Source organism: Equus caballus, chromosome 23 (assembly GCF_041296265.1).
Source record: "Equus caballus isolate H_3958 breed thoroughbred chromosome 23, TB-T2T, whole genome shotgun sequence".
NCBI lineage: Eukaryota > Metazoa > Chordata > Mammalia > Perissodactyla > Equidae > Equus > Equus caballus.
In genome coordinates this window covers 15,432,487-15,458,108 of record NC_091706.1, presented here as the reverse complement: position 1 = coordinate 15,458,108, position 25,622 = coordinate 15,432,487, and the positions used below count along the sequence as shown (strand labels likewise).

Below are 25,622 nucleotides of genomic sequence, written 5' to 3'. Positions count from 1 at the left end.
TTTTCTTAGATCTTTAAAATAAATACAAACATGGATAACATCTATGTGGGGCTGTTGGGAAGCATTTGGACAATTTTCTGCTTATAAAAGGAACCTAACATGGTAAAAACAAATGAGTTCCCAATCAGACCTTCCTAGGATTTCCAACTACAGTGTGCCATGATCCATAGCACTATTTTGTCTCTTGGTTTCAGCACAATATCCAGATTATAAAGTAATGGCCCTGATTGGCAAATCACACAGTGCAGTCAGTAGTGCATCATGAGAGTGGTTGTAAGAGAAACCTAATTCTCTTAAAGATTCAGTTACAAAGGAGAATGTCAAAGCCGATGAGGTATGATGCTGTCATGGGATTGGGGTTTAGCACCATGAAACTGATCATCCATGAGTCATTTTTTGGCTCAAACACAGGGAGCCTCCCGGGAGCACTAACAGGATTTGCAAGTGTTCTGGCGGCCATCTCGGTGCTGTGTGTTCTGCCCAAACTGCACAAACCATGAGACGAGGGCAAGAGAATCCAAGAGGGATAGTATTTCATGGCTTAATTCCTTCTGGTATGTTCAGAGTATTGGAGCTTGGGAGAACATTGTGTTGATCAGCCCTTGGTGTTGAATGAGATGGGGCGAGAAGACAGGACGACACACAGTGGTTTCTCCCTTTCTGCGTCTACGAAGATGTCCGCCTGGGCCCAGAGAGCTTACCAGTGGTTCATGAGAGAGGCGCAGGAACCGGGCTGGGGAGAAAGAGGAATTCTCCAGGTCTCCCAAGAGTCTTCAGGGCATATGAAATAGACAAGAGAGCCAAGGAGGAAAGAGACTGGGGCCAGACCCTGAAGTGTGTCCATCCCCCACACGCACTTCATGGCTTCTCCTGAAGGTCTGTGACATCCCTCTGAGCCATCTGCAGCAAAGGAAAGTGCAGAGTTTCCCAAAAGACAGAGCTGAAATTGAACCAAATGTGACAGCACTTTTTCTTCGCTCATTTTCCTCCTTTATAAATGTATCAGTTGTTCCCTGGCCATCTTGGTCTGCTCTCTCCAGCCAGCCAAAAATAGCATTCTTTATCACAGGGACTCTCAGTGTACCTTTGTCAGTGTGACTACTCCTATAATGGGCATGACAGAATCCCCTGGATCCTGTTCCTTTTATAACATGTTTGTGTTACCCCTGGATGGGAAGAGTTCATTGCTCTTGCAGCCACGTTCATTGTCAACCAGAAAATGTCAAACGGCTTATGCGCTGAAGAGGGATAACCAACCAGTTGGATAGATATCTCAAGAGTCTGGCACAAGAGCCACTGATTTCCACCATGGCTTTCCACCGTGCCTTCACAGGTAAGCCACTGAACTTCCCTGAATCTCAGTTTTGGAAGGGAGTTTAGCTTGAATAATTGTTTGATAGGATATGTATATATCGCATATATCAAGAAATACATGTATATTTATATATATGGCAACCAAGAAGTATATATACTTCTTGACTGTCTTGAGGATTAAAGAATTCTGGATGTAAAGTCCTCCAAGCACAGGGCCTGGTGCATAGGAGTCACTCAAATACGTGATGAGTGAGCTAATCTCTCACTCACAGAGACTCACATATACTTAGGCCACCTCTAATGTATAAACCCTTGGTTGCGCTCAGTCTTTGTAGATGGACATAACTGGAAAGATCTAGCCCTTTCCTTTGACCATAATTTGACCTCACAGTGCTCCCATCTGGTTCCCTGGAACTTCTGGAACCTTGGGATTGGAGATTGAAACAGTTCACCCCCATCTACTCAACAGAAGGGTGGGAGGCCCTCCTCCTGCTGGGGCAACGTTAGGAGAGAATAGTTTCCCGGCAATCTGACTTGCTCCTTGGAATGTGTTTTCCCATAAGATGATGCATTACATGCTACTTGGTTTTTGGAGCAGTCCGCAAAAGGATCTTATATGAGTCAGGGAGGAAACACATGGCACTCAAGTTGGGTAATTAAGGAGAGTTTAATGCGAGGATTGTTTACAAAGATGTGGGAATGCTATAGAGAAATCACAAAGCGTAGTGCAGGAACCTGGAGAATGACAGGGGGAAAGCTTAGGTGCCACCCCTCAGCCAGAAGAGGCAAAGGGAGTAGTTACCAAGACTTGGAGAGAGAATTCCTTGTGGGGAGAGCCACCAGCCAAGCCCCTTCTACAGAGAGACACCACTAGCTTTTCTACTGGGACAGGGAGACAGGGGAATCAATGCATCCACCTCACTCTCTCCTTCCCCATTGGGTGAACCTACCCAGAAGCCAAAGGCCAAGGTGACAGTCAGTGCAGACCACTCAGATCTGCCTTTTTGGGTGGAGCAGGGTGGAAGAGAGAAGAGTGGGGATCCCCAGTCACAACATGGCTTTCTAAAAGGCCCCAAGAACTCAACAACTATTATTTCTTGGAAAATGCATTCCGAGCTCCAAACACATACTTGCTGAGCTTGAAGACCACTCATTTGTAAGGTGCAGAGTGTCTCTCTCTTGTACATATATGTCTTGTGTATACATATACACATATATCTAATAGTGCTGATACATGCATTAATATAGTTAAGATAATCATTTAATTTAATTTTTAGAGTGAAAGGAGGGGGTGGTGTTAATAATTATTAATAATTAATAATAATTGAATAGGTAAACTGTCACTATTCTGGGCAAACTGTGACATATGGCACCCTAACTAAAACGCAATGAGATGGATTCTGTAAGGCCCAAATGAATTTTAATCTCATTACTTCATAATCATTGTATATATTGCATATATAGTTGTCCTTGGATATCTGTGGGATTTTGGTTCCAGGACATCACATGCCATCCACCCCACATCTTTCCCCACAGATACCCAAATCCGCAGGTGCTCAAGTCCCTTACTCAACCCTCCATATCCACAGGTTCCACACAGTTGCTTGCATCAGTGGATGTGGAACCCGCGGATACAGAGAGCAGACCGCATGTTATACTTGCTTGGCAAGCATTCCTCTCAGATAGTGGGTGTACCTGTGAGGTACAATTTGAGAAGATGTCAGCTATGCCCCATGCTTCAAATTTCCCCATTAACACGACTGTTCCTTCGCATTGAGGTATTTTTTCCCACGTAAGTGTAAATGTCCCTAAGAAAGATTTTACTTTAGGTTGCTTTGGCTGTTGATACCTTACGGGCAACAAGTTTTTCAAATTCTCACCATCCTGAAGATGGTTTCCTGTGCGAAGAAGATTCATAGCAAGATGAGGGCAGGTGGCTGAAAGGTCTTGAGTTGTTGTGCTGGCTAGGAAACTATCTTCTGGTCAGGGTGTCCCAACTCTACACTACGTCCTGCCCCATCCAGCCCCTAGCGCGGCCTCAGCCCCACTTCTATTTCCATCTGATTTACGATCACAAATCCTCCTTCTTTTAGAGACAACCAAAGCTGTGTTTTATGGGTCATCTGCTAATTCCCCAAAGTGTGGGCTGCACCCCACTGTAATACTCAGGATGATTTCCGGGGCTGGCCCGTGACCGCGATGTTAAGTTGGTGTGCTCCACTTTGGTGCCTGGGGTTCGCCAGTTCAGATCCTGGGAGTGGAGCTACACACTGCTCATCAAGCCAAGCTGTGGTGGCATCCCATGTAGAAGAATTAGAAAGGCCTATAACTGGGATATATGACTAGGTACTGGGGCTTTGGGGAGAAAAAAACAAAGAGGAAGATTGGCAACAGATGCTAGCTGAGGGCCAATCTTCCTCACCAAAAAGCATACTTAAAAACAAAAAGAGATGATTTCAAGCAGAATTCAGATGTGTTATTAAATAACACTGAATCCCTCACTGAAAGAGTTATTTCCTGTAGCTGACACTGCTGCTTTCCTGGTGAACTCCAGCTTCTTCAGGTAAATGCCCATTAGAGGAGGTGACCCTATGTCCAGTTCAGGGGTAAATCCAGATTGCTCTGAGAAATCGTGATAATCCCAACACTTTTACAATGGCTCACAAGAGGGCTTGAGACCAGTTCTAGCCAACGAGATGTGAGAGGGAGTGCCCTGGGGCTTCTGAAAAGCATCTTAACTTCAAGAGCCTACTCCTTTTTTGGTCGAGTGGAGATAATTTTGCCCAAATTATCTACTGCTGCAGCCTCTGGGAAAACTTGCACACCGCCACTGTGTACTTCTACATCTAGCGATGGCGTGCTCTTCATACCTTCTTCCCGGACCTCACACTGTTCATTTTTCTTTCTCCTCTTCAGTCATTAATCTTTTCCTCATCATACGCTTCTCACACTTGTGCTAACACCAGCGAGCCTTCGCCATCCTAAGACAAGCCCCTGACCCTGCCTCCTCCTCAAGCCGCTCTGCTTTATCCTTCCCAGCGCCGCCCCTATTCTTGTTGGAGCTGGCTGTATTCTACGTGTTTTCTTGATTCCCATTTGCTCCTCAACTCTCTGTACGCCGACATCTACGTTCATGCCCCCCTGGAACTGCCCTCGTAAAATTTGGTGAAACTCTCCTAGTCAACAAAGTCAGTCGCTTTTATTCGGGCCTCCCATGATTATCCTCCAAATTACCGCACTATCCCCTACGCCTCGCCCAGGTCTTTGTAAGTACCGAATCGCTTGGTTAACCCTCCTAAATGACCCACTTTGCGTATGCCGTGTGTTTCCTCCCTGACTCAGATAATAGGCTTCCCTGGACTGTCCAGAAACTAACATGGTCCCATGGGAAAATTCGTTCTTTGTACACCTCCCTTTGGAAGCTCTTCTCCCATCCACTTCTGTGTCATCACGCTCATTTGGGTTTTCTCCTCTCACTCTTCCTTCTCGTCTCTCACTGGCCCGATTTCTTTCACGCACACCTCGACATTGATATCCCCCAGGTTTCTGCCCTCTGCCACTTCTCTACAGCTTGTCTCTGGGGCTCTCATCTACATGCATGGCTTAAAATGTGGATTCCAAGGCCTGATCTGTCAGCATTGTCTCTTCTCACTTCTGCCAGGGGGTCCAGGGAAATCTCAAACACAAAAGGTCCTCAATTAGACTCATTCTCTGTGCTCCTCCATATTCTCCATCCCAGGTAATGACCTTCCGTCCACCGCTTCCCAGGCTGCAGACATCAAAGCCATCCAGGACCCTTTCTGCAGCTCCCACTCGGGATCCTTCAGTTTCTGTCCCTTCCACTCTTGTATTCTGTTGTACTGTTTACCCTTCCACACCTCATGCCTTCAAGTGGAGCCCTCTTCCTCTTTCACATGAACTAGTTCCTCTATTACTTTCAACTTGGGTTAAAATTTTAAATGCCTGCCTTTTGCTGGTGGACAAGTCTCAACTCCCTAGCTTGGCCCTCAAGACTCTCCACAATTTGATTTGGGCTACTTTGCAAGGCTGGTTTTTTGCCATTCCTCTTTACTCATCAAAAGTGTTAACCATAAAGAAGTTCTAGCTACCCCCTGAACATAGGCGTTGTACTTTTTGATGTGGGCACCTTTGAACATGCTAATCCTTCTTTCAGGAGTGTCCTTGCCTGGCATCTCTTCATACTTAATTTTCAAGGTCAAACTTAAAGTGCTCTGGACTCCATAGGTCATGGGATAGAATGTAGATGTTAGAAGCTTGGGATCGTGAACTAGAATTCTGCTGAAGTGTAACCCCTATTTGAGCGATGGCTTTGCTGCCGTGTTCGCCACAGCTGCACAGTCCTGGCCCAGAGCAAGGGCTCAGAACTCTCAGTTGAAGAAATAGCAATGTTTTCTTCCTAGAGGAATTGCTCATCTTCCATTGCCTCTGCGTCTGACCCTCCTGCTCCACAAACAGAAGTTGGCCCTACTCTGTGCTAAGTACTGTCCTAAGGGATGGGTTATAGCTAGGAACAAAACCAACCAAGGTCCCTGGCCTTGGAGATCCAGCATTTTTTCATGAGGAGACTCAAATTCAACAATATACATATCAAGTGAGTAAACTGCATAACAAGCAGAAGATGGCAAATGCTAGTAAAGATGATAAAGAAGAGCAGGAAGAAAATGAGGGTACGAAGGTTAGATGGGCAAGATACATTTCACGAAGATGACATTGAGCAAAATTTGAAGGAAATGGGGGTCAGTAATGAAAATTCTGCTGAAATATAATCTCATTTGGGTAGTGTCAAGGATTTGCCGGCAGCTGTCTGAAGGAAGAGTGTTCCACGTAGAGAGGACGGCTGGAGAAGCTCTGAAGGCAGAGTGCGCAGGGCCTGGTCTGAGAACATGGAGGAGCCTGTGGCTGGTGCGGAGTGAGGGCGTGAAGGGGCTGGAGCAGGGAGAGGAGTCAGAGGGGAGAGGGGCGTCATGCGGCCTTGTGAAGGGCCCATCTATAAAATGCAAGCAGCCTCAGGGACGTTGTTTGAAGACTAAATGACCCCCTTAAAGGTGAAAAGAAAAAAAGCAAAAACAGCAAATACTGTAGATGTGTGTTAAATATTAGTTCAGCTGCAGTAAGTCTGTACATGTTTCACACTAAGTGCTAAAGAGGAAAGATCGCCTCATCTGCTTTGTACTACACTGAATGTAGCAAGATAGATAGAGATAATTTACAAACTTCTGACTGTGTTGATGCCTTGAGAAAGGGAAAGAATGAAAACACCTTTAGCTCTGATATGAAAAAAAAGATTAAATGAGATGAGAATACAAAAAGTGCTCAGTACACAGTCCTGTCCAATGGAAATCTCATGCAGGCCACAGATGAAATTTTAAATTTTCTAGTAGCCACATTAAAAAATTCTAAAAAAAAATACATGCAATTAATTTTAATAATGTTTCATTTAACTTTGTATATCCAAAATATTGTCATTCTATCATACAATCAATATAAAAATTATTAATGAAGTATTTCACTTTTTTTTAAACAAAGTCCTCAGGATCTGGTGTGTGCTTTATACATAGAGCACATCTCAACTGAATAAGTCACAATGGACGTGCTGAATAGCCATGTGTGGCTGGTACCCACCATATTGGACAGTACGGGTCTGGTGTATTTGTAATGCCTAATAAACGTCAGATGGTACTGGTAAATCAATAGGAACTGGGAAATACTCTTGGCCTTGTTTTGAGAGAGGAGGCTTGCACCAGTCAAAGGCCTGACGCTCTCGTCTGCTGGGTCTCCTCCCTGCGCCTTGGCCCGCCTCAATGGCTGTCTCATCTAGGATCCCAGATTTTTCAGCTCAAAGTCACTGTAGAGGTGGGTCTGTACAGGAAAGATCTGGGGCCAGCCTGCGGAACTTGAGGGCACAGGAATTGGAGTTCCCCATCTCCCGGGGCGCATCTGTCACCATCGTCCCAGCTCCTACTGGACTCACGTCTCACCGCACCGTGCATCAGTGCATCCAGGTCTCTGCTTCGCCTTGTGTCACGCTCAGAATTTCTACCCGAGGGGTTTCTCCACCAAAGGTGTCTGGTTTCAAGATCTGGGCTGTGTTTTCAAATGACATTTCAGCACCTTTGGGAGTGCCGTCATGGCAAGAGTGACAGCATTAGCTCAAGCGTTGGTACTGGGATGCCAAGGGCTCAGACGCCCAGCAAATTGGTGACTCAGAGACGGGTGTCGGGGAAGGCCCCACCTCTTAACTATGTTTTTCCACTAAAGATTTAATAAAACCGCCACTGTGGCAATATTCTTCGTGTGCTGCCAGCCTCTTCCTTTGCATGGAAACATTCCCAGGTCTCCAAGCATGGATTCACACGGTGAGTGGAAGTCCAGGGAGGGAGAGCAGAACAGGAGGATGGCACAGGCTTGTTCCCTGGGGTGGGCCATGTGGCAAGGGCTCCTGGTTGCCTCGTGGTCTCTGACAGTGTGGGCAGGACAGGCTCTGGACACAGCTGCCCCTCAGCCCAGGAATAAGGGCCTCCAGCTCTGCCTCAAAGGCCTCCGTCAGAATGACTTCACTTCCTTCTCCTCCCTTCTTCCCCCAGCTTCTCTTCCACTCAGGAAAGAAGGTGCAGTGGGCCGGCTGCGGCCGCCAGCCTGGCTCCGTAGAACGCAGCGCTCAGCCCTTCTTCTGTTGGAGCAGCTCTTACAACAACTTGGTTTTACATCTGTCATTGCTCGTCCTTTGCAGGGCCACAGGAGAGGTGGTGGCATGGGCCTCAGTCTCAGATGGCTGAGCAAACAGAGGAATTGAGAGGTTGAGTAACTTGCTCAAGGTCACTAAGTCTGAGACTTGGGATTTGACTTGACTATGAAGATTTTCAAAGTAATAGTAATAACCATAAAAATAATAGTGGCAATATGTAGCAGGTACCCAATAAAAGGAAGCCATTATTATTACACAAATTAGATAAATGTCTAATTGGCATGTTGGCACCTCGTCTCCCTGTTACTGGGCCAGAAATGCTATCTTTATACAGACTTGCTTTGCATTTTAATGGGTAACAGCAGATTCCCAAGGAAGCAGCTCTCCTTCAGGCGTTGTTAGTTCTTGAGTGATGGAGAGCCAAGTCCTGGGAAAGGAGACAGAGTAGGAGCTTGAGTTAGCAGAGAAGGGGTGGAAGGGAAAGGGGCACGGGCTGCCAGGTAGGAAGGGTCCAAAGGAGGATTTCCTCTCTTTAATCCCGTATGTGGCCCGCTGTGGTGGAGGTGGTGACTGCTCACTGAGGAGTCCACAGGCTCCCCTGCATTCTCCAGCCTCCCTTGTGATTAGGTTGGGTCATGTGACTTGTTCTAGTCAATTGAATTGGGAATATTGTGTATCTCCCCCTGGCCAAAAGGTTATTTATTTCCTCCATCTCTTCCTTCCCCTACGTTGGCCATCTTGGAGACCCCGTGCTCCAGAGGGCTATAGGGTGGAGGATGGCCACCCAAATCCCCTCAGACTTCTTTGTGACCAAGAAATAAGACTATATTGTCTTATGCTACTGAGATTCCAGGGCCTGCCTGTTACTGCAGCGTAGCCTGGCCTCATCCTACGCTGCTAACATCGGCGCTGGTACACCTGATGGTCAGACCTCTCCACAGTCGGTGCATTTTCAGTGGCCTGTCTATGAGCCAGCCTCTGCTTTTCAGAAGCAGTAAAATGGTGCTTTGGCCCAGACCTGCTCTTCAAAACCCTGAAATGCCACCATCCCGAGGGGCTTTTCCCAGAGGCAATAAGGTACTGCCAACATTTCCTCCGCCTCTTTGGCGCAGAGCAGAGGAGATGCTTCATCTGCGGAGGACAGAGACACTTGCAGATGCAGACCTGGCTGTCTCAACGTTCTCTTGGCTTCCGTGTATTCCTACTCTCCTGGGTTTCTTTCTACCTCACTGGGGGATCCTCAGTTTCCTGCCATCTTCTCCTTCCCTTCTCCATGACTCAACTTTAGGGCGGCCCCAGGGTACATCCTGGGACCTCATCTCTCTGGGCACCTAGGTGATCCCCTTGGTCCCATGCTCCAAATGCCATCCATATGCTGATGATTCTCATGTTTCCATCTCCATTCCAGAGGACCATTTATCCACATGCTTCCCTGACATCTCTACTCTAAGAGACACTGAAAACTGAGCATGCCCATAAGAAGCCCTGGATTTGCCCACCCCTCTCACTTTGCCACATCTGTGTTCACGGCCCTAGCCTCTACCCAACCAGGCAAACACACTTCTGAGACTCATCTGTGAATTCTCTCTTTACCTTCCACATCCAATCTGTCACCAAGTCCTTTGAAGTCTAGCTCCAAATATATGTCCTGAATTTCTCCATGTCTCTCCACCTTCACAGCTTCTGACCTAGTCCCAGACACCGCCACCTCTCACCCAGACTGAGCCTCTCGTTTGGTGTGGTTGCTTCCAGCCACTATATCCCCTCTTCTTTCTTCACACAGCAGCACAGGATACTATTTAAAGACATAAATCAGGTCACATCTCATCCTGCCTAGGATACGCAGTGGCTTTTCACAGCACTTTGAACAATAATCTAAATACCATGAAATATAGGTACCTAAAGGACCCTCCTAGATCTGGTGTTGGCATCCTCCCTGTCCTCACCTCCTGCCCCTTTCGTTTTGCTTACTAGGCTCTAGCCCCCTGTTACTCTAATATCATAACCTTTCTCCTGCCTCAGGGCCTTTGCACTTGCTATCCCCTCTGCTTCCAGGGCTTTACATGGCTGGCTCCTTCTTGACGTCAACTCCTCAGAGAGGTCTTTCCCGAACACTCCACACAAATGAGCCTGCTGATCCTCCCTCTCTCACTCATTACCGTATTTTAATTGCTTATCATCTTCTGAAGTAGTGTTGTTATTTACCTGTCCAGTCACCACCATAAGTGCCGTGAAAGCAAGGACTTTGTCTTTTCACCCCTGTATCCCCATCACCTACAAGAATACTTGGCATGTAGTTGATGATCAAAAAATACTTGTTGAATAAATGAATGAATGAAAGTATCTACTTGAGTTCAAGCCCCGATAGTAGTCTACGAGTTTACCAGCTAGAAGAGAGGACTTCCTCTGGGGAATGCTGCCCTCAGTTAGACCTGGACGAAAGGGGCCTCTGTCCTGGGCCCCTTGCTTTATGGGGCCCTTCTCTGACCTTCTTCTAGCCTTGCTCCTCCTCGTAGGATGAGGATATCAAGGAGTTGATGTGATGGGCACTCCCAGAGTGCAGTCTAGAAGGGAATATTCTAGAACCCCTTCTAGAACGCACCTCTTCTAGACCCAGAATTCCCTGCCTGGTGACCTGCAGCTCCCCTCCAGGGCCCACAGAGGACTCCTCCCTGTGTCTGTCCTCTCAAGGCCGACTGCGGTGCACGGCCCTAGGCCTGGTGGAGGCAGAGGAGCAGCTGGCTGGGTTCAGGTGTGGACAGGTCTCAGGTGTGCAGGCGGGGATCCGCTCACTCCTCGTGCCGTGGGATGGCGCCTGGGGCGGCAAGAGAAGAGGGGCAGGTGAGAGATGAGGGCTGCTTTTCCCCTTTGCCAGTTTTGGCATGGAACGCCAAGGAATCTGAAAAATCTGCATTGAAACCTGGCCTTCTGGATGGGGATGAAGGGGGAAGATAGAAGATTATGCTCTGAGCAGTTTGTGGGCTTGGTTTAGAACTTCTAAGGGTTTATGTGTGGCCTCCATTTGGACTCTTCTGAGCCCGCAAATGCTCTGGGCAGGCCTGCTCAGGCGTGTGGAATGCCGACTGCCCTCGTAAACACAAGCATGAGACGGTGCAGGCCAGGGAGCATCCCCTCGGTCACTGAAGCAGAGGGACCTCCCTAGGAGAGAGACCGGGACTCATTAGGACACAGTAAGTCGTGTTCCTCTCCCACCTCGTATTTTTGACATCCTCTGCTTGCTTTCCCTATGGTCATGAATAGAATTAATGGTAAAGGATGTGTGAACAAGTTAAATGTTCCGTTACAGGGGATGAGATAAGTAAATTAAGTGAATATGTCCAATGCAATACTCTGTACCTATTGTAACATTTTAGAAAAAGAATTGACAGCACTAGAGTGATGATAATAATAAAGACAGCTCCCACTTCTTGGGCGCTGGCTTCCGTCAGACAGTGGCCGCAGTACCTCACTTCGCCTTATTTAGGCCTCACAACCACACGGTGGTTTGTCAGCTCCAGGTGTCAATGAGGGGACTTGCTTGGGAGAACTGAATTATCCCGGAGTGTGTGGACTAGCGAGTTGTTCTCTGAGTCATTTGAACTAGCCCCCCTCCCTAGGAGAAGGGAAACTGCAATCCTTTTTAAAATTGAATATAATTGCCATGTAAGATCGTGTGAGGTTGAAGCACACCATGCGTTACTTTGATGCGTTTATGCTTCGCAGTAGGATTACCACCACAGCATTAGCTAGCCCTCCGCCCCGGCTCATCACTGCCATTTCTTCTTTGTGGTGCGAACAGTTAAGATGTAGTCTCTTAGCATCTCTGAAGTTGACAGTACAGTAGTGATGTCTTTAATCACCAGGCTGTGCCTTAGCTCTCCAGAAATTATTCATCTTCCAGCTGCAAGTCTGTCCCCTTAAACAACACCTCCCCGGTTCCCCCAGCCCTGGGAACCACCATTTGACTCTATTTCTACGCGTTCGACTCTTAGATCCACATATGACTGAGATAAAAAAGTATTTATCTTTCTCTGTCTGGCTTATCTCACTTGGCACAACTTGCTCAAGGTCCATCCACGCGGCCCCCGAGGGCGGCATTCCTTCGTTTCTCGTGGCTGAGGAGCATTCCATCGTGTGCGTGGATACATACACACATTAGGGTTAGCGATGCTTCAGCTCCCTGGAAGTTCCCATTTTTCTTCTCCTTTTCTCTGATGCTGGTCGTCAGCTATGGAGTTCCTCCTGGTGCAGGGACCAGGAGGTGAGGGAAGTGGTTTTCCCCAGGGTCCCATCCGGGGGAGCATTGTGGGGCAATCTGGAACTCCCCGCACACTCGCTGCCCTCCTGCTCGCGGCTCGCCAGCTCGGCATGCTCAGTGGTTTGGTTTCCTCTCCTGCCCGGAGTTGCCTCTGAAGCCCCCTCCCTATGACCAGGGCTCCGGCACAGGGTTAGCGAGAGAGAGGGGACCAGGAGGTGAAGAGAAGTGAAATAAAACATGTATAAATCAGTACGCATGGAGAAAGATCTGAAAGGATCTAGACCAAGGGGTTAACAGTAACCATCTTTGCGTGGTGGAACTACGGGTACTTCCATTTTTTTTCCTTTATACTTGTATGTATTTTCTACTTTATTCTAGAAAATACACATTTTTTGATAAAGAAGCTGTGTGCTTGTCATCAAGGGAATGAGAGAGGGTAGAGAGAGAGGGGTGGCTTCCTCTTAGGTAGATGGACTTGGGCACAAAGGTCCCCAAGGGGGAGAACAGCGGCAGGGCGGAAGAGGGAATCACGGAGGGGCGCTGGTTGAGAAGCAGAGAGAACGGGCGTTTGGTGAGTCCCTTTGGGCCAAGTGCCATGGGACTGTCACCAGCCAGGCCGGTGATGAGGCCCCAACACACACGAGTAAAACCCACAACAGAAAGTCAACTGAAGCACTACCTTCATTGAACGGACAGACGCAAACATGCTTTCTCCTTTAAAATAGTTTTGCCCCATGGAACATAAGCAAACCACCAGCAGACACAGCGTGGGATGCAGCTCGCACTCAGCAGGCCCGTTTTGTCACTTTGCAAACAGACATACCCATTTGCAAGCTCAGCGTTGACCCAAGGGGGACAGGACATCAGGCAAGTCTGGTGGCAAATTGATACTTCTCTACCCACAGGTCATGGCCTATTAGCCAATAGGACGGTTTGGTCACACAGGGTTTTTTGAATGGCCTGCTGCTTCTGCCTCATACTCTCCATGCCCTCAGCGGCTCACCCTTTGTACGGCAGGACATTCGTGCACACTCGTGGTACTTGCATTTCCTTTATTCTTTCCACGGCGCACATTGCAGAGTCTAGAATGTGGGATCTCTTCCCTTGTATCTGTTTCTCACAAATGTAAATAGAGAGCAAGAGGCAATTGCTCTCTCTTCGATGCATTTCAGCAGGCTCCCGCCACCGTGCCTCTGGGTTTGTTCCTAGGGCGGTGTCCCGTGGACCTAAGCGTCTTGTCAGCCGTGGACCTCTACACGGCTCTCCCCTTGTCCCCCTGCCCTTTTGTCATTGGCAACAAGAGAAGATGGTCATGGGCATCTGTGAGTTTTCTCATTGATTTTTTAGTTTTGCTTATTATCACCTGCAATGGGCAAAAGGCAAGATCAATAACTGACAGTAGATGAAGAAAGGAGACTAGAATGGTATGGCAGTTTGGATTCACTGAAGTGGAAGCTGAGAGGGAGTTTGGGGTGCAGGGTATTTATTGGGCATCAACACCTGTGGTGGAAGGGAACTGAACTGTGGTGCAGGCTGGACAAAGCCTTGGCCAACCCAATGGGGAGCTCTGGACGGTATGTGGCTCCAGCAGAACTGGGCTGCAGAAGGTTGGGCCACCCTTGGACGGCCGTGACCTTGAGAGGCTCTCTGTAGCTGCGGCAGACCCTCCAGGGGCCAAGGACTGTCTGCTCACCACACTCCCAGCCGCAAGGACAGCAGTTCTTTCCTTGAAGGCGAACCTGGGGGGCCCACTCCGTGTCCACCACAAACGGGCGATGCTGGGTTGCCCAACCAGCCGTTTGGACTAACAAGACAAGTCAATTAAGGCGAATCTCCTTCACACAAACACCTCACGTCAGTCCAGCCTGGACGTGTTTGACAAACTTTCCCAGTTGCTCTGGTGTTGTGTAGAACGGCTTCAACCTGGACAGTGTGGCTACACTGTAACTAGTCTAGGCAAAGTCTTAATAGATGAATGAGTTAGACCTACATAAATCTATTCATTAATGCAAACACACTTTTAAAAACTTAATGCTTCCACTGTTCTACATGACAAATTACCTTTAAAGTTACCTATTATCAAGATCATATTGTCACCACTGTCACCATCATCTGTATCCCCAACAAAAATAACAGCAAAAGTAAAGAGTAAAACTCAACGTTTGTGCTAAGAAGAGCTCACCTCTAAATTCAAGAAAATCCATGAGTGCTACTCTCCCCACGCTCTTCTCCATCTGTGGCCCCTACAGTAGGAGCCTTGAGTGTATGACTCCCTCTCTCCTTTGGATAATGTTCCCCTAGATTAGCAGACTCGAATCTCTCCCCTTCTTGTTCATCATTTCTATTTGGGTTCTCTGGCTGCCTGTTCCCCTTCCCATGAATGTTCTCTGGCACATTCGAGGTGGAGTGATTGCAGGTCAACTTGGTTGTCTCCATTTCTAATACAGGAAACGTCTGTGCTGTGTGCTGTGTTCGACACTGTGCGGGAGCGAGACGTGCGGGTGGGAGCAAAGGGGTTGTCTGGCCCTCAGATTGCTCCTTGTATGGGCAAGCCTATTTGAAGATCTCTCTAATTAGATAACTAGCACATAAAAATTGTAAAACAAGCAAAAAAAGAAAAAAGAGGAAAATATAACAAAGAGAAACCAACTTTCAACTAGAGAGAGATACAGCTCCCATTAAATTTTCCAGTTACTGTTTTGAAAGGCACATATTGTAATGCTAAAGGTATAGACCCACATTTCCTAGGTTTGAATCCCAGTTCTACCACCTATCAGCCTGTGACCTTGGTCGAGGTCCTTGCCTCAGTGTTCTGGTCTGTACAATGGAAAGAATACAAGGCCCTCTCTCACAGGGCTATGAGCACGAGTAAAGGAGTTAGTATTGGTAGAGAACTTAAAAGAGTTGTTGGCTTAGAGTGAATGCTATATAAGTGTTTGTCAAGGAAGTGACAGATGAATTAATAACCATATCCAGAAACATGTCTCCGTGCACACAGAGACGCTCCCCCCAGTCCGCAGGTTCTGCGCTCTGCTTGCCAGTGTGTGCCAATCATCTTCAGATCTCCTGCCAGATGAAACAGTGCCAATTTGCATTCGTTTTTTAGTGACAGTGTATTATTCCATTTTGTGTATGTACCATGACTTCAGTTTTTCATTTTTTGTGCCATGATGTACATTGGTGCCATGGTCCTCCAGATACATATATGCTTTCACATAATTTTCTGATTATGCCCTCAGGTGAGAGTCCAAGAAATGGAATTGTTGAACATGAAATTTTGTATTTTGATACACAACGTTAAATTGACTTCTGCAAAATTGATGCAGCATGAACTCCCAGAAACAGCGCTGGAAAGTGCCTGCTTTCCGCCTCCTCCCCACCGTGAGGATTGCTCATCGTTTTTCATTTCCGTCCTATCGCATAGGAACATCATCAGCATCATGTTCACACGCAGATCTCCGACTACAACACAGTTGGCAGCCTTCTCATTGCTTTATCATATTTTGCCTTCTATGACTTGTCTGTTTGTATTCTTTGCCCATTTTTCTATTAGGGTATCAGTTAAAGTTCTGAGTTGCAAACAATAGAAACCAATTTAATCAAATTGAGAATTGATTCTTTTAGGGTACAAAGTGGCTCACGGAATCGACAGATAGGCTGAAAAATGAGTCTTAGAAAATGGGCAAGAACAAAAGGAAGGAAAAGAGACAGAAACCACAGCCAAGGCCACAGGGGAGGCTGGGGGTGAATTAAGCTGCCACCAAGGGACACACTCCTCCCTCACTGCTCCCAAGGGTCACTGGGCTCTCAAACTGCCCAGTCAAGGAAAAGGCGAATGCCACTATGGGGTATCTGTCTCCTCCTGAGTGTTTGGTACCAGTTCTTTATACATTTGGGGTACTGGTCCTTTGTACGTCTTCTGTGTTAGAAAAATTTTTTATTCCATTTGTATTTGACTTTTAACTTTGTCCAGAGTGTTTTCTGCCATATCGAAATTTAAAATTTTCTTTAGACAATTATAAAATATTTTCAGGTGCTCATGTTCTTGTGGTAGGCCCCTAAATTCTTTCTTTTTAACTCTGGATTCTTCCAGAGCATCACATAGTTCCTATCTGTGGTGGATTGTTGCAGTAGTGGCCTTCAATTTCTTCCTGTCTCATTATATCCATACCCTTGGCTAGTCCCCTCCCAGATTAATCAGGACTTGCACGTAATACTTGCATTGGCCAACAGGACAATAGCAAACGTGATGCAAGCAGAGGCTTGAAAAGTGCTCACACAAGAAAGTTTGCTCTCCTGGAGCCCTGCAGCCCGTACCACAGGAAGGAACCTGGGCTCACCTGCTGGGTGATGGCAACTTGTTGATCTGATGGATCCAAGCCAGCCCAAACCAGAACTGCCCGGCTGAGCCATGGAATTGTGAGAAATTATAAATGTTTAATATTTTAAGCCCCTAAATTTTGAGGTGGCTTGTTACACAGCAAATGCAAACTGATACACTAACTATGAATATAACTCCTTCAAGAATTCTGTTAAAGATAATAACCCCCAATTTTTCCCTGGCTATAGTTTCCCAAACTACACAGACTGCAGGAGAGAGTAATTCCGGACCTAGAAGAACCCACCCATAATTCAATGCACTCTGCAACAGACAATCTACAACATTCATTTCCTCAAAGCTCTTCTGAAAAAGAATGACACTGAGATTGGTTCTCCCAATGACTTGAGAAGCATTTGCTTTAGGTGATCCAAAGGATCAGCTATTCCATCCTGCTTCCATTTTTGCAAAAGGCAGAATAAAAATATTCATTTTCGTTTGTCAAAAAGCCAATGGTGTGCTCAGGTCTCGCGAGTGGGTGGGGAATTCCCCTGGCGCTCTTAATCTTTTCCCAGTTATTTCCTCACCCAAAAGGCACTCCCAAACTTCACCTCTAGGCTGACAAATATCCATCATTTATCCTTCTTATCACTTAAAGTTTTCTTTGCTATGGTCTGAGGGTTCTATCCACAGGAATATCAGGCCCATCATTTACTTAGCCCAGCTTTTTATCTGCAAAAACACCGGGAGGATAATGTGGGTGTCATTCTAGCTGACCTCTTTAATGTCAGTCCTGAATTCCCGCAACATTCCTCAGATTGCAGGGCTGGAAAATGCCTTTTGGTAAAATCACAGAGTGGTAAATGTTAGGGACCTTTGGGTCCACATAATGTAGTCTCTGTGCTCAGTGACACAGACTTGTTAGTGACAGAGCTAGGGCTGAATTACCTGAAGCTGTTCTCTCCACTGGCCAGCTACTTAAGTGGACTTGTTGGCTGCTCCCGGGGCTCAGTCCTGGCCCCTCTTCTCACTCTGTGCTCGCACACCAGGGGAACTCACTCATTCTTGGATGTGTAAATACCGCTTTATGTCTCTGACTTCCAAATTTATATTTGTAAACGCCAGACTCATGCACCTAACTGCCTACTCACTCTCTCTCCTTTGAGATCTTGAAGGTACACCTGAATTTTGTCCAAAAAAACACTTTTTACTTGTCATCAGGTCTATCTTCTCCATCCTCATGTCACTGCCGTTACCCAGACCACTCTTACCACTTACGTGGCCTATTCCAACAGTGCCCGTGGACTATTCTAACAGCCCCTCAATTGTTTTCTTTCTTCTTCTTTAGCTCCCCTCCCACTCATTCTCCACACACCATCCAGAATAATCTTCTAATTATGTAAACCAGATCATATCATGGTTCCCAGTTATGATCCCTTCCAACTGCACGTGGAGTAAAGTCCGAAGTCCTCACAGTGGCCAGAGGCCCTCAGGCCCCAGCCCCGCTTTCTCTAAGGGCACTGCTCTCGCTCTCTCCCTCGGTCTCTTGGTCCCCCGTCCCTGCCCTGCTGTCCAGCACTGCTGTTCTGCTTGGAAGCTTGCTTCCCTCCCTTCCTCATACTTTTGGCCTCAGCCTGGATACAGCAGCCTCCACTGGGTCTTTTCTGATAACTTGCTCTTCTCCGAGTCAGCCCTTTACTTGATCTTTCCATGGCACTTATTGCAATTTGTAATCCTTTTATCAGTATGTCCTTTGGCTCAAACTCATTTACTGTCACTACTCTGTGAGTGCCCTGAGAGCAGAGCCAAATCAGCCTACCTACTGCAGGACACTTGTTACATGAACGTCGGAAATCATCTGCGTCCCCACATCAGCTTCTCATTGTAAAGCGGATTCTCAGACCTTCTCAGTGCAGGGCTTTCTTCTCTGAGTAGATCTTTAGAGACAAAATATTCTTTTTCTCTTGGCTTAGAGTTGTGCTTCCTTTTCATATAAATACAGGAATTGGAGGCTGGTTTGGCAGAGCTATGCTGTTGGCTTATTTACTTTACTTTGGAAAGAATGCAGATGCTTAGAACCTGCAAACTCCCGTAGACTTATATCCACGTGTGTTTTGCAAATGGCCATCCATCCTTGCTGACCTTCTTGCACGTTCATTGCTTTGGAGAGCCCCAATTCAAGCAGATAAGTTAGAATGATTGTTTCCAACACTCCCAGCCTCGTGGTCTTTAATGGATGACGCTGACCCTTTACTTTCATAGTGATCCATATAAATAAGCCAGAATGGAACAATGCTGCAAGAGAAAGAAGGGTTTGAAGAATCCACAGGGAAGGGTCCATTTGCTGCTCCGCCGTGAGTAACTTAGGTCACACGGCTTGTCCCTTCCCCGGAGGGTGATACCATGGACGCAGGGGGATTTGCAGAAAAGTCTGACTGTACTGACCTGGTCATCTGCCTGGATGAAGGCTAACCTGGCAGTGCTCCCTTTATTATACACATTTCAGATTAGTCCTTCTAAAGGGGATGGGAGCCAGAGAGGTGCAAATGCATGAGTTTTTCAAATGGACTTCATTTTCAAAAAACACAGAAATCCCTGAGTTTCTAAAAGCAGGGTTCTCCTGTGCGCTCCTGAATATGAGAGCCCAGCCTGAACACTCCTCGAAGCATTTCCTAGGCGTGCGGTTATTGGTGAGGCTGAAGCGGGAAAGAATTGGAGAGCACAGTGTCTCTCAAGGAGATGGCTGGGTGTCACACTGTGAAGGAGCTCTTCCAGGGCGAGAGGGTCACCCGTCCCAAATTCACCTTCGAAGACTTTCTTGAACTTCTCAAATTTGCAAGATACATAACACGTCGGTGTTCTCTGTGCCAGATGAGAAAGTCCCGGAGCCCGCGTCTGCGCAGCCGCTCTGCTGCGGAGTGCGCTCCCGCGGCCGTGCACCGTCCTGTAAGTACTTTTCGTAGGCACGCCTTAAAAGTTGGAGAAAACTTTTTGAAAGGCCAAGTAAGTGTTCTTTTAGCTCAGAAAATAGACAACCTAAATCTGGCCCGGTCTGCTTTCTTGTGCAACAAACTCAACCCCATTTTCCACGTTTTAATGCGAAGTGCAGTTTCAAACATAAGTTGCCACTGGAAGAAAGCGGCTAGGCAATTGCCCACAGAACCCACTTTCACCTTCGCCGTTGCTGAAGCTGGCCCAGGTTCAGCGTCTACACGGCTGCCTGCCGCACACCTGCGGCCTGGGCTCCGGCTCCTCCCTGAGTTCCCAGGCAGCCCTCACAGAGGCACCGGAACAAACCCTCTTTCCCAGGAACCCTCCCCACCCCGCCCCGGGGCCAGGCCGTGCTCTCCCTCTCCTTGTCACCCTGCTGCCAGCCTTTGGAGGACGGCCATCCTGGCATCTTCCCACCACAGGGAGCCGTGGTTTTGGGCCCCGGTTTGCGTCTGTCTCCCAGAGGAGGAGGATTCACAGAGCCTGGCTTTGAGGTTGTGTGGAGCTGGGGATCAGGGAGGCTCTCTAAGGTGGGGGAGCCAGTTGTGCCCACCTCGTCACCTGGCCTGGAGAAATGCCATCCTGGGTTCCTTTTGTTCACGTAAGGAAAAGAATGTCAGCGTGCAGACTGGGCCCCCAGCAGGAGAGCGGGCACCGTGGATGCCCTGCTGAACCTCAGCTGTTCTCGCCAGTGACATCGGTGTGACAGGGAGATATTTGTTCAGGTGATGGGGCTGAGTGGGCCTTGGGCCAGACCCCCCCATCCCCAGGGGCCACCCTTCCAGCGCTGAGAGGCAATTGAGTCCGCACACTGGCTTAATCCTGTATCCCCTCAACCTGAAAAATCCAACCAGCTTCTCTCACTAACACTTTGAGGTTTTGGCAGCTAGAGGGACCTCCCTCAGAGACACTGGAGGCCTGGCGTGGGCCACACCAGCTGGGCTGCAAACCTGGTCTGAAGGCCCGCCCACTGGTGCATGTTCTTGCCTTTCTCTGAGTGGGCGGTCACCCTGCTGGGATGGCGTTGGCTCATGACTGGTGGTGGTCTCGTGTGAAAGCCGCCAGTCTCCAGAGGGCTGACACCCACGTGCATTTGCAGCTGATTTTGTCTGACTCACTCACTGAATTATCTGTCCCTGGTCAGGCCTCTCAGAGCTTCAGGGATTCTTGGGGTTCTGAATTCCCAATTTTTGAAGGTCCTAGTATTTAGAAAAAGGAAGAAACACCAAATAAGTCTTAAAAGACTTAAAAGAAACTTATGAGATCCAGCGCTGATGGCCTAGTGGTTAAAGTTTGGCGCGCTCCATCTCACCGACCCGGGTTTGATTTCCCAGGCGCAGAAGCACTACTCGTCTGTCAGCAGCCGTGCTGGAGCAGCTCGCACAGAAGAACCAGAAGGCTTTACAGCTATACACAGCTATGTACTTGGGCTTTGGGGGTAAAAAGGAAAAAAAAAAAGGAAGAAGATAGGCAACAGATGTTAGCTTAGGGTGAATCTTCCCCTGCAAAAAACAAACAAAAAACAACTTATGATATGTTTTAAATGTTCAATTTTAAATGTTCAATATACTAAGTATATTTCCAGAATTGTATGATATCCCTAGTTAGAAATGACAACAACAAAGACAAAATTGGAGACCTCGTGAATGTGAAGATTGGGCCGAACAGTTCCCCTGCTCTCAGCATCTCCCCGTCAGACTTCGTCTGCCCTGCCCCTGTCGGCTGTGGTTCCTGCTCTAGATTCTTGACAGGCACTTTGGTATCACCCAACTGCGAGGTACCCTGGGGGCCGAGAAGATCTTAGCCAGTAGCTTGGGCTTTACCGTGAGAGGTTGGTGACTTCCCTGGTAAGTTTTTAGCCGGTGGTGGCTGCCGTTTCCTCTTTATTTTTTATTTATTTAAAATTTTTTTTTTAACAATTGGCACCTGAGCTAACAACTGTTGCCAATCTTTTTTTTTTTTTCTGCTTTATCTCCCCAAATCCCCCTGGTACGTAATTTTATATTTTAGTTGTGGGTCCTTCTAGTTGTGGCATGTGGGACACCGCCTCAGTGTGGCCTCACAAGCGGTGCCATGTCTGCACCTAGGATCCCAACTGGTGAAACCCTGGGCCGCCACAGTGGAGCACGCGGACTTAACCACTCAGCCATGGGGCTGGCCCCTTTATTTTGTTTGGGAAATGCACATTTGCTAGAGGAGCAGGGAGCCAGGGGCCGCCCCATCTCAGGTGCCCTGCTACCCGCATCCTGCTACCCGCCACTCCAGGTTCTCTTGAGACTGCGGGGGAAGAAAAGCCGGCCTCTCTCCAGGGACTACCCTCATAAGAGCAGTGAGTGCACCACTGTGGCGGTCCTGGAACTTCCTCACAGAGAGTGATTCCAGAAAGGATGGTGGCACACACAGCTTCCATCTGCCCTCCCGCACGTTGCCTTGTGGTTAGGCAGGTCACGTGACTAGTTCTGATTAACAGGCTGTAGTCGAAAGGGGTTTGTGTCATTTCTGGGCTAAAGTGTAGAAGAGTTGGAGCGTGACCCTTCTCAGCTGTGTCTTCCCTGGATCTGGAGATGTTTTCAGCAGTAGAGCCTGCTTCCTGCAGAGTGACCCCCTCCCTGCCATGCACCTGAACATGCAGCAGGGTGAGGAGTAAACTTGTAGCGTGCAAAGCCTTTGGGATTTCAGAGCTCACTTGTTACTACTGCATAGCTTAACCTATCCTGACTGATACAACATGTATTCTAAGTAAATTTTATTTAAACAATTGAATCTTAAAATATTTAAAATACTCTTATGTATGCATATTACCATGTATGTGAAAATATATGATTAAAAAGTTTGGGCTCATAAAATTCTTTTGTGCAGGAAATAAAATAAAGCACAAATTAGCAACTCTTTCTGTTTTTTCATGTATTAAGCACATGGTAAGATTTTTACCCAATGTGGACAGTGGGATTAGGAGTCTATAAATCAAATTTTTTCTGCAGTGAATGAAGCTTGAAACAGTCTGTGGCCCAAGGAAGCTCAGAAAAGCAGGAAAAGGCCTAGAATGAGAATCTGGAGCTCCAGAGGCCACAGGATATTCAGAATTGCTGTTGGAATCGAGGCTTAATTCAGCTTCCAGGAGCTTCCCTCGCCTCTTCAGTCCCACGCTGGCCTGTCCCCTTCCGAACCGCTATGGCGGTGGTTATCTGTGCTTCACCTTAGTTATGTTCTGTCTCATATTGTTCATCCATTCTTCCCACAAACATTTGCTGAGCCTAGATGGGAACTCCGAGACCTAAGCTAGCCCTTAAAGACCTCACAGTCTGGTGAGAAGTTCCCTTACGGTCTACTCAGAGTTTCAGAGTTGTCCACTTTGCTCCCTCCTTCTGGGGAAGAATTATGCCTTTCATTTCCCATTTATCTGCCACACGCCCTGGCATAATGCTGGCAGCGTGGAGGCTGTTTCATAGATAGTTGATGCCCCTCTGCACTGGGCACATTCATCAGCCCGTGCATCCCTCTTGATTTTTATTAAAATCCATTCCCAAAGCAAAATGGTTCTCCTGCTTTTAGTTCAGATCCATTCACCCGTCCTGGATTACTATGGTCTGCTTTGGGTTGCTTCATGCTATGTAATTCTGGCAAAGTCATCTTCATTTTCCATTCCTAAAACTTGCTCAAGGACAGCCAGGGTTTGCATTTGATAGCAAGCAACTGTGTAAACTTGTACATTTGGCGGGAGGCTGTGAGGTGGAAAAACACCCGGCAGAAATCTGACCTGCTCATGAATATGCTGTCTGAAAGCGTCGTTAGCGTGAAACGCAGCATGTTGTGGGAAGACCATCTCAAGCATCCTCCTTTTCTCCATCACTGACATTCAACTTGAAATATACTCCTTCCATACACAAGTCAAAGCAAGACTTTTCCAAGTGTCAGAATCACAAGCTCAAGCTAGTTGTTGGCAGTGAACTTGGTTTCTTTTGCCCCTGGCAGAGTATTAGTAACCAAAGCACAGCTCGCTGAACAGAGCCGCACCAATGGACTGGAGCCCCCCGGGGGCGAAAGAGCATCTTGGTCCCAGCCTGCCCAGCCCTCTAAAGACATGTGCCCCTGGTCCTGAGGGGTTCAGAGTATGCAGTCAAGGATGACATAGCTATATCCCTTTTTTTTTTTCTTTTGTAGGGCAAAGAGGCAGCTTGTTCTCTCTGCAGCAGAAAACAGCAGCAGGCAAACAAGCAGGGTTTCTCAGCAAGCTGTACCAACAAGATGCAAAAGAGAGAGCCCAAGCAGGGGAAGGCAGCTCTGGAGCTGATGGTGCCAAGCCCCGTCAAGTCATCTTTTGCAAACTCGATGGTAATCAATGCCACCCAAGGGCACCAGATGTGCCAATAAAAACCTCTTGCACCTTTGGCTGAATGTGGCTTGAGACTAGCATTTGGTGAGAATATCTGTTGTTTCCAGGCACTCCAGACTGCCGAATACAAAAGTGACTCTTTTGATATTGATAAATAATGTGACACATGATTCCCCCCATAGAAATTGTGCAAATCCTTAATTATGAGGGCACTTTCTCAGGGGCACATTAGAATATTATGCTAAATGAAGTTATCTTCACCTTTGCCAAGGCTTTTGTAAAACTGCACAGTAAGCTGCCCTTAGAAGTCTCTGCTTTTGTTTGTAAATCATCAGTTCAACTTGCACTAAGGTTTCCAGGAATTAAAAAGAAAAAAAAGTCCAGAAAAAATTACATAGAGTGAGACTCCTAAAGTAGGGTTTTTTTTTCCCCCTTTTGGTGAACGGGTCACAAGATTGCAATTCTAAACAATCTCACAATTAATTCTTGAGCTATGCAGTCCAATTAGAACAAATGCTTCCTTTCTGCTTTAATTAGAGATGAGTACACGCCTGTGAGCTTATTTGTATAAAATAAGTGCTCATTAAACAGGGTTTGGACCAGGTTCAGCTTGTTAGAAAGGCCATGAAAAGGGAGCTTTCTCCCACTGTCTCTGGCCCCTTTAACCCCTTAAACGCCCAGAACGGATTTCTTAGATGCAGAGACTATAAAGAGTATCTTTGCAGACATGCAGTGAACTTGAAAGAGGTGATGTGCTTATTGGAACTGTGGGTAAACAAGCCCATCCTCTTTGTGCACACGTAGCATCTTCCTATCCTTTCCCCAGACACTGTAGAGGCCAGAAACCAAGTTGCGCATCTGACGAAGCCCGCTCTATTCTACAGAGAACAGGCTTCTGTGCGATGTGTGCTCCTGGAAGTCTTACTTCTCAGAGTGTGAGCCCCGGGCCAGCAGCAGCAGCCTCGCCCGGGAGTTTGTCAAAACGCAGACTCGTGGGTCCCCACCCAAGACCTAGAGGAATCTGCATTTTAACAAGATCTCCAAGTGATTCGTGCGCACATGGCAATTTGAGGAGCACTGGTCTAAAGGCAGCAAGTGATGGAGATGTTGTTTTACAAGACAAAGGGCCCTTGGGAGCCCCTGAGAAGGCCACTTCCCTTGGAGAGAAGTCAGCCCTTCTCTATGGTGGGGGATTGCCACTTTGACTCCCCAGACTCTCCCACATGTCCCCTCCTGCCTCATCCTTTGGGATGCTCCCAAGACGAAAAGGCCTCAGGTCACAGGGCAGCTCGTCTCTGTACCTGTGCCGTGGGCCTCCTACCCACCCCTTCAGCATGTTGCTGAGCCAGCCGCTGCTGTGTGTCAGGGCCCCTGCTGTGTGTCAGGAATTCAGAAAGGATTCCTGCCCTTGAGGGACTCCCACTCTCATAGGCTGATGCTGGAGGGAGAGAGACGAGTAGAAAAAGTCGTGGGACCCCCAGGCCTAAGATGCCACCAGCAACAGACTGATCATGATGTCCAACAGGAGAAAAGCCAGACGTCCGGGGAGCAGGGAACCTCTGCCTCCGGGGGGAAGGCTCCGCTGTGTGGTACCCTGCCACATGCTGGGAAGCAACTTCCAAGACTGTCTGAGCAGCAAAGAGAGCTTAACTCGCCACACATGGTAAGCGCCACCTTGATGTATTATTCTGCTCAGCAAGAG

The 25,622-nt window shown here is 47.6% G+C and overlaps 1 protein-coding gene across 2 annotated transcripts; it reads left to right on the top strand.

Annotated features, from left to right (window-relative positions):
* The first annotated feature begins 303 nt into the window (after positions 1-303).
* Positions 304-21,045, top strand: LOC138920286 (uncharacterized). 2 transcript variants are annotated; one of them, XR_011431163.1, is made up of 2 exons: positions 304-1,333; positions 15,518-15,882. XR_011431163.1 is itself a non-coding variant. In XM_070248191.1 (2 exons), the coding sequence occupies exon 2, from the start codon at positions 19,336-19,338 to the stop codon at positions 20,257-20,259; it is 924 nt and encodes a 307-aa protein (XP_070104292.1). In that variant the 5' UTR covers positions 7,601-7,691; positions 15,518-19,335; the 3' UTR covers positions 20,260-21,045. The 2 variants fall into 2 exon arrangements, 1 of the variants encoding a protein (XP_070104292.1); XM_070248191.1 differs by lacking the exon at positions 304-1,333 and adding an exon at positions 7,601-7,691 and having other exon boundaries at positions 15,518-21,045.
* Positions 21,046-25,622: the final 4,577 nt, after the last annotated feature.

Coding starts and splice junctions, on each gene's coding strand:
- LOC138920286 (XM_070248191.1), top strand. CDS start 19,336: ATGGCTGGGTGTCACACTGTGAAGGAGCTCTTCCAGGGCGAGAGGGTC.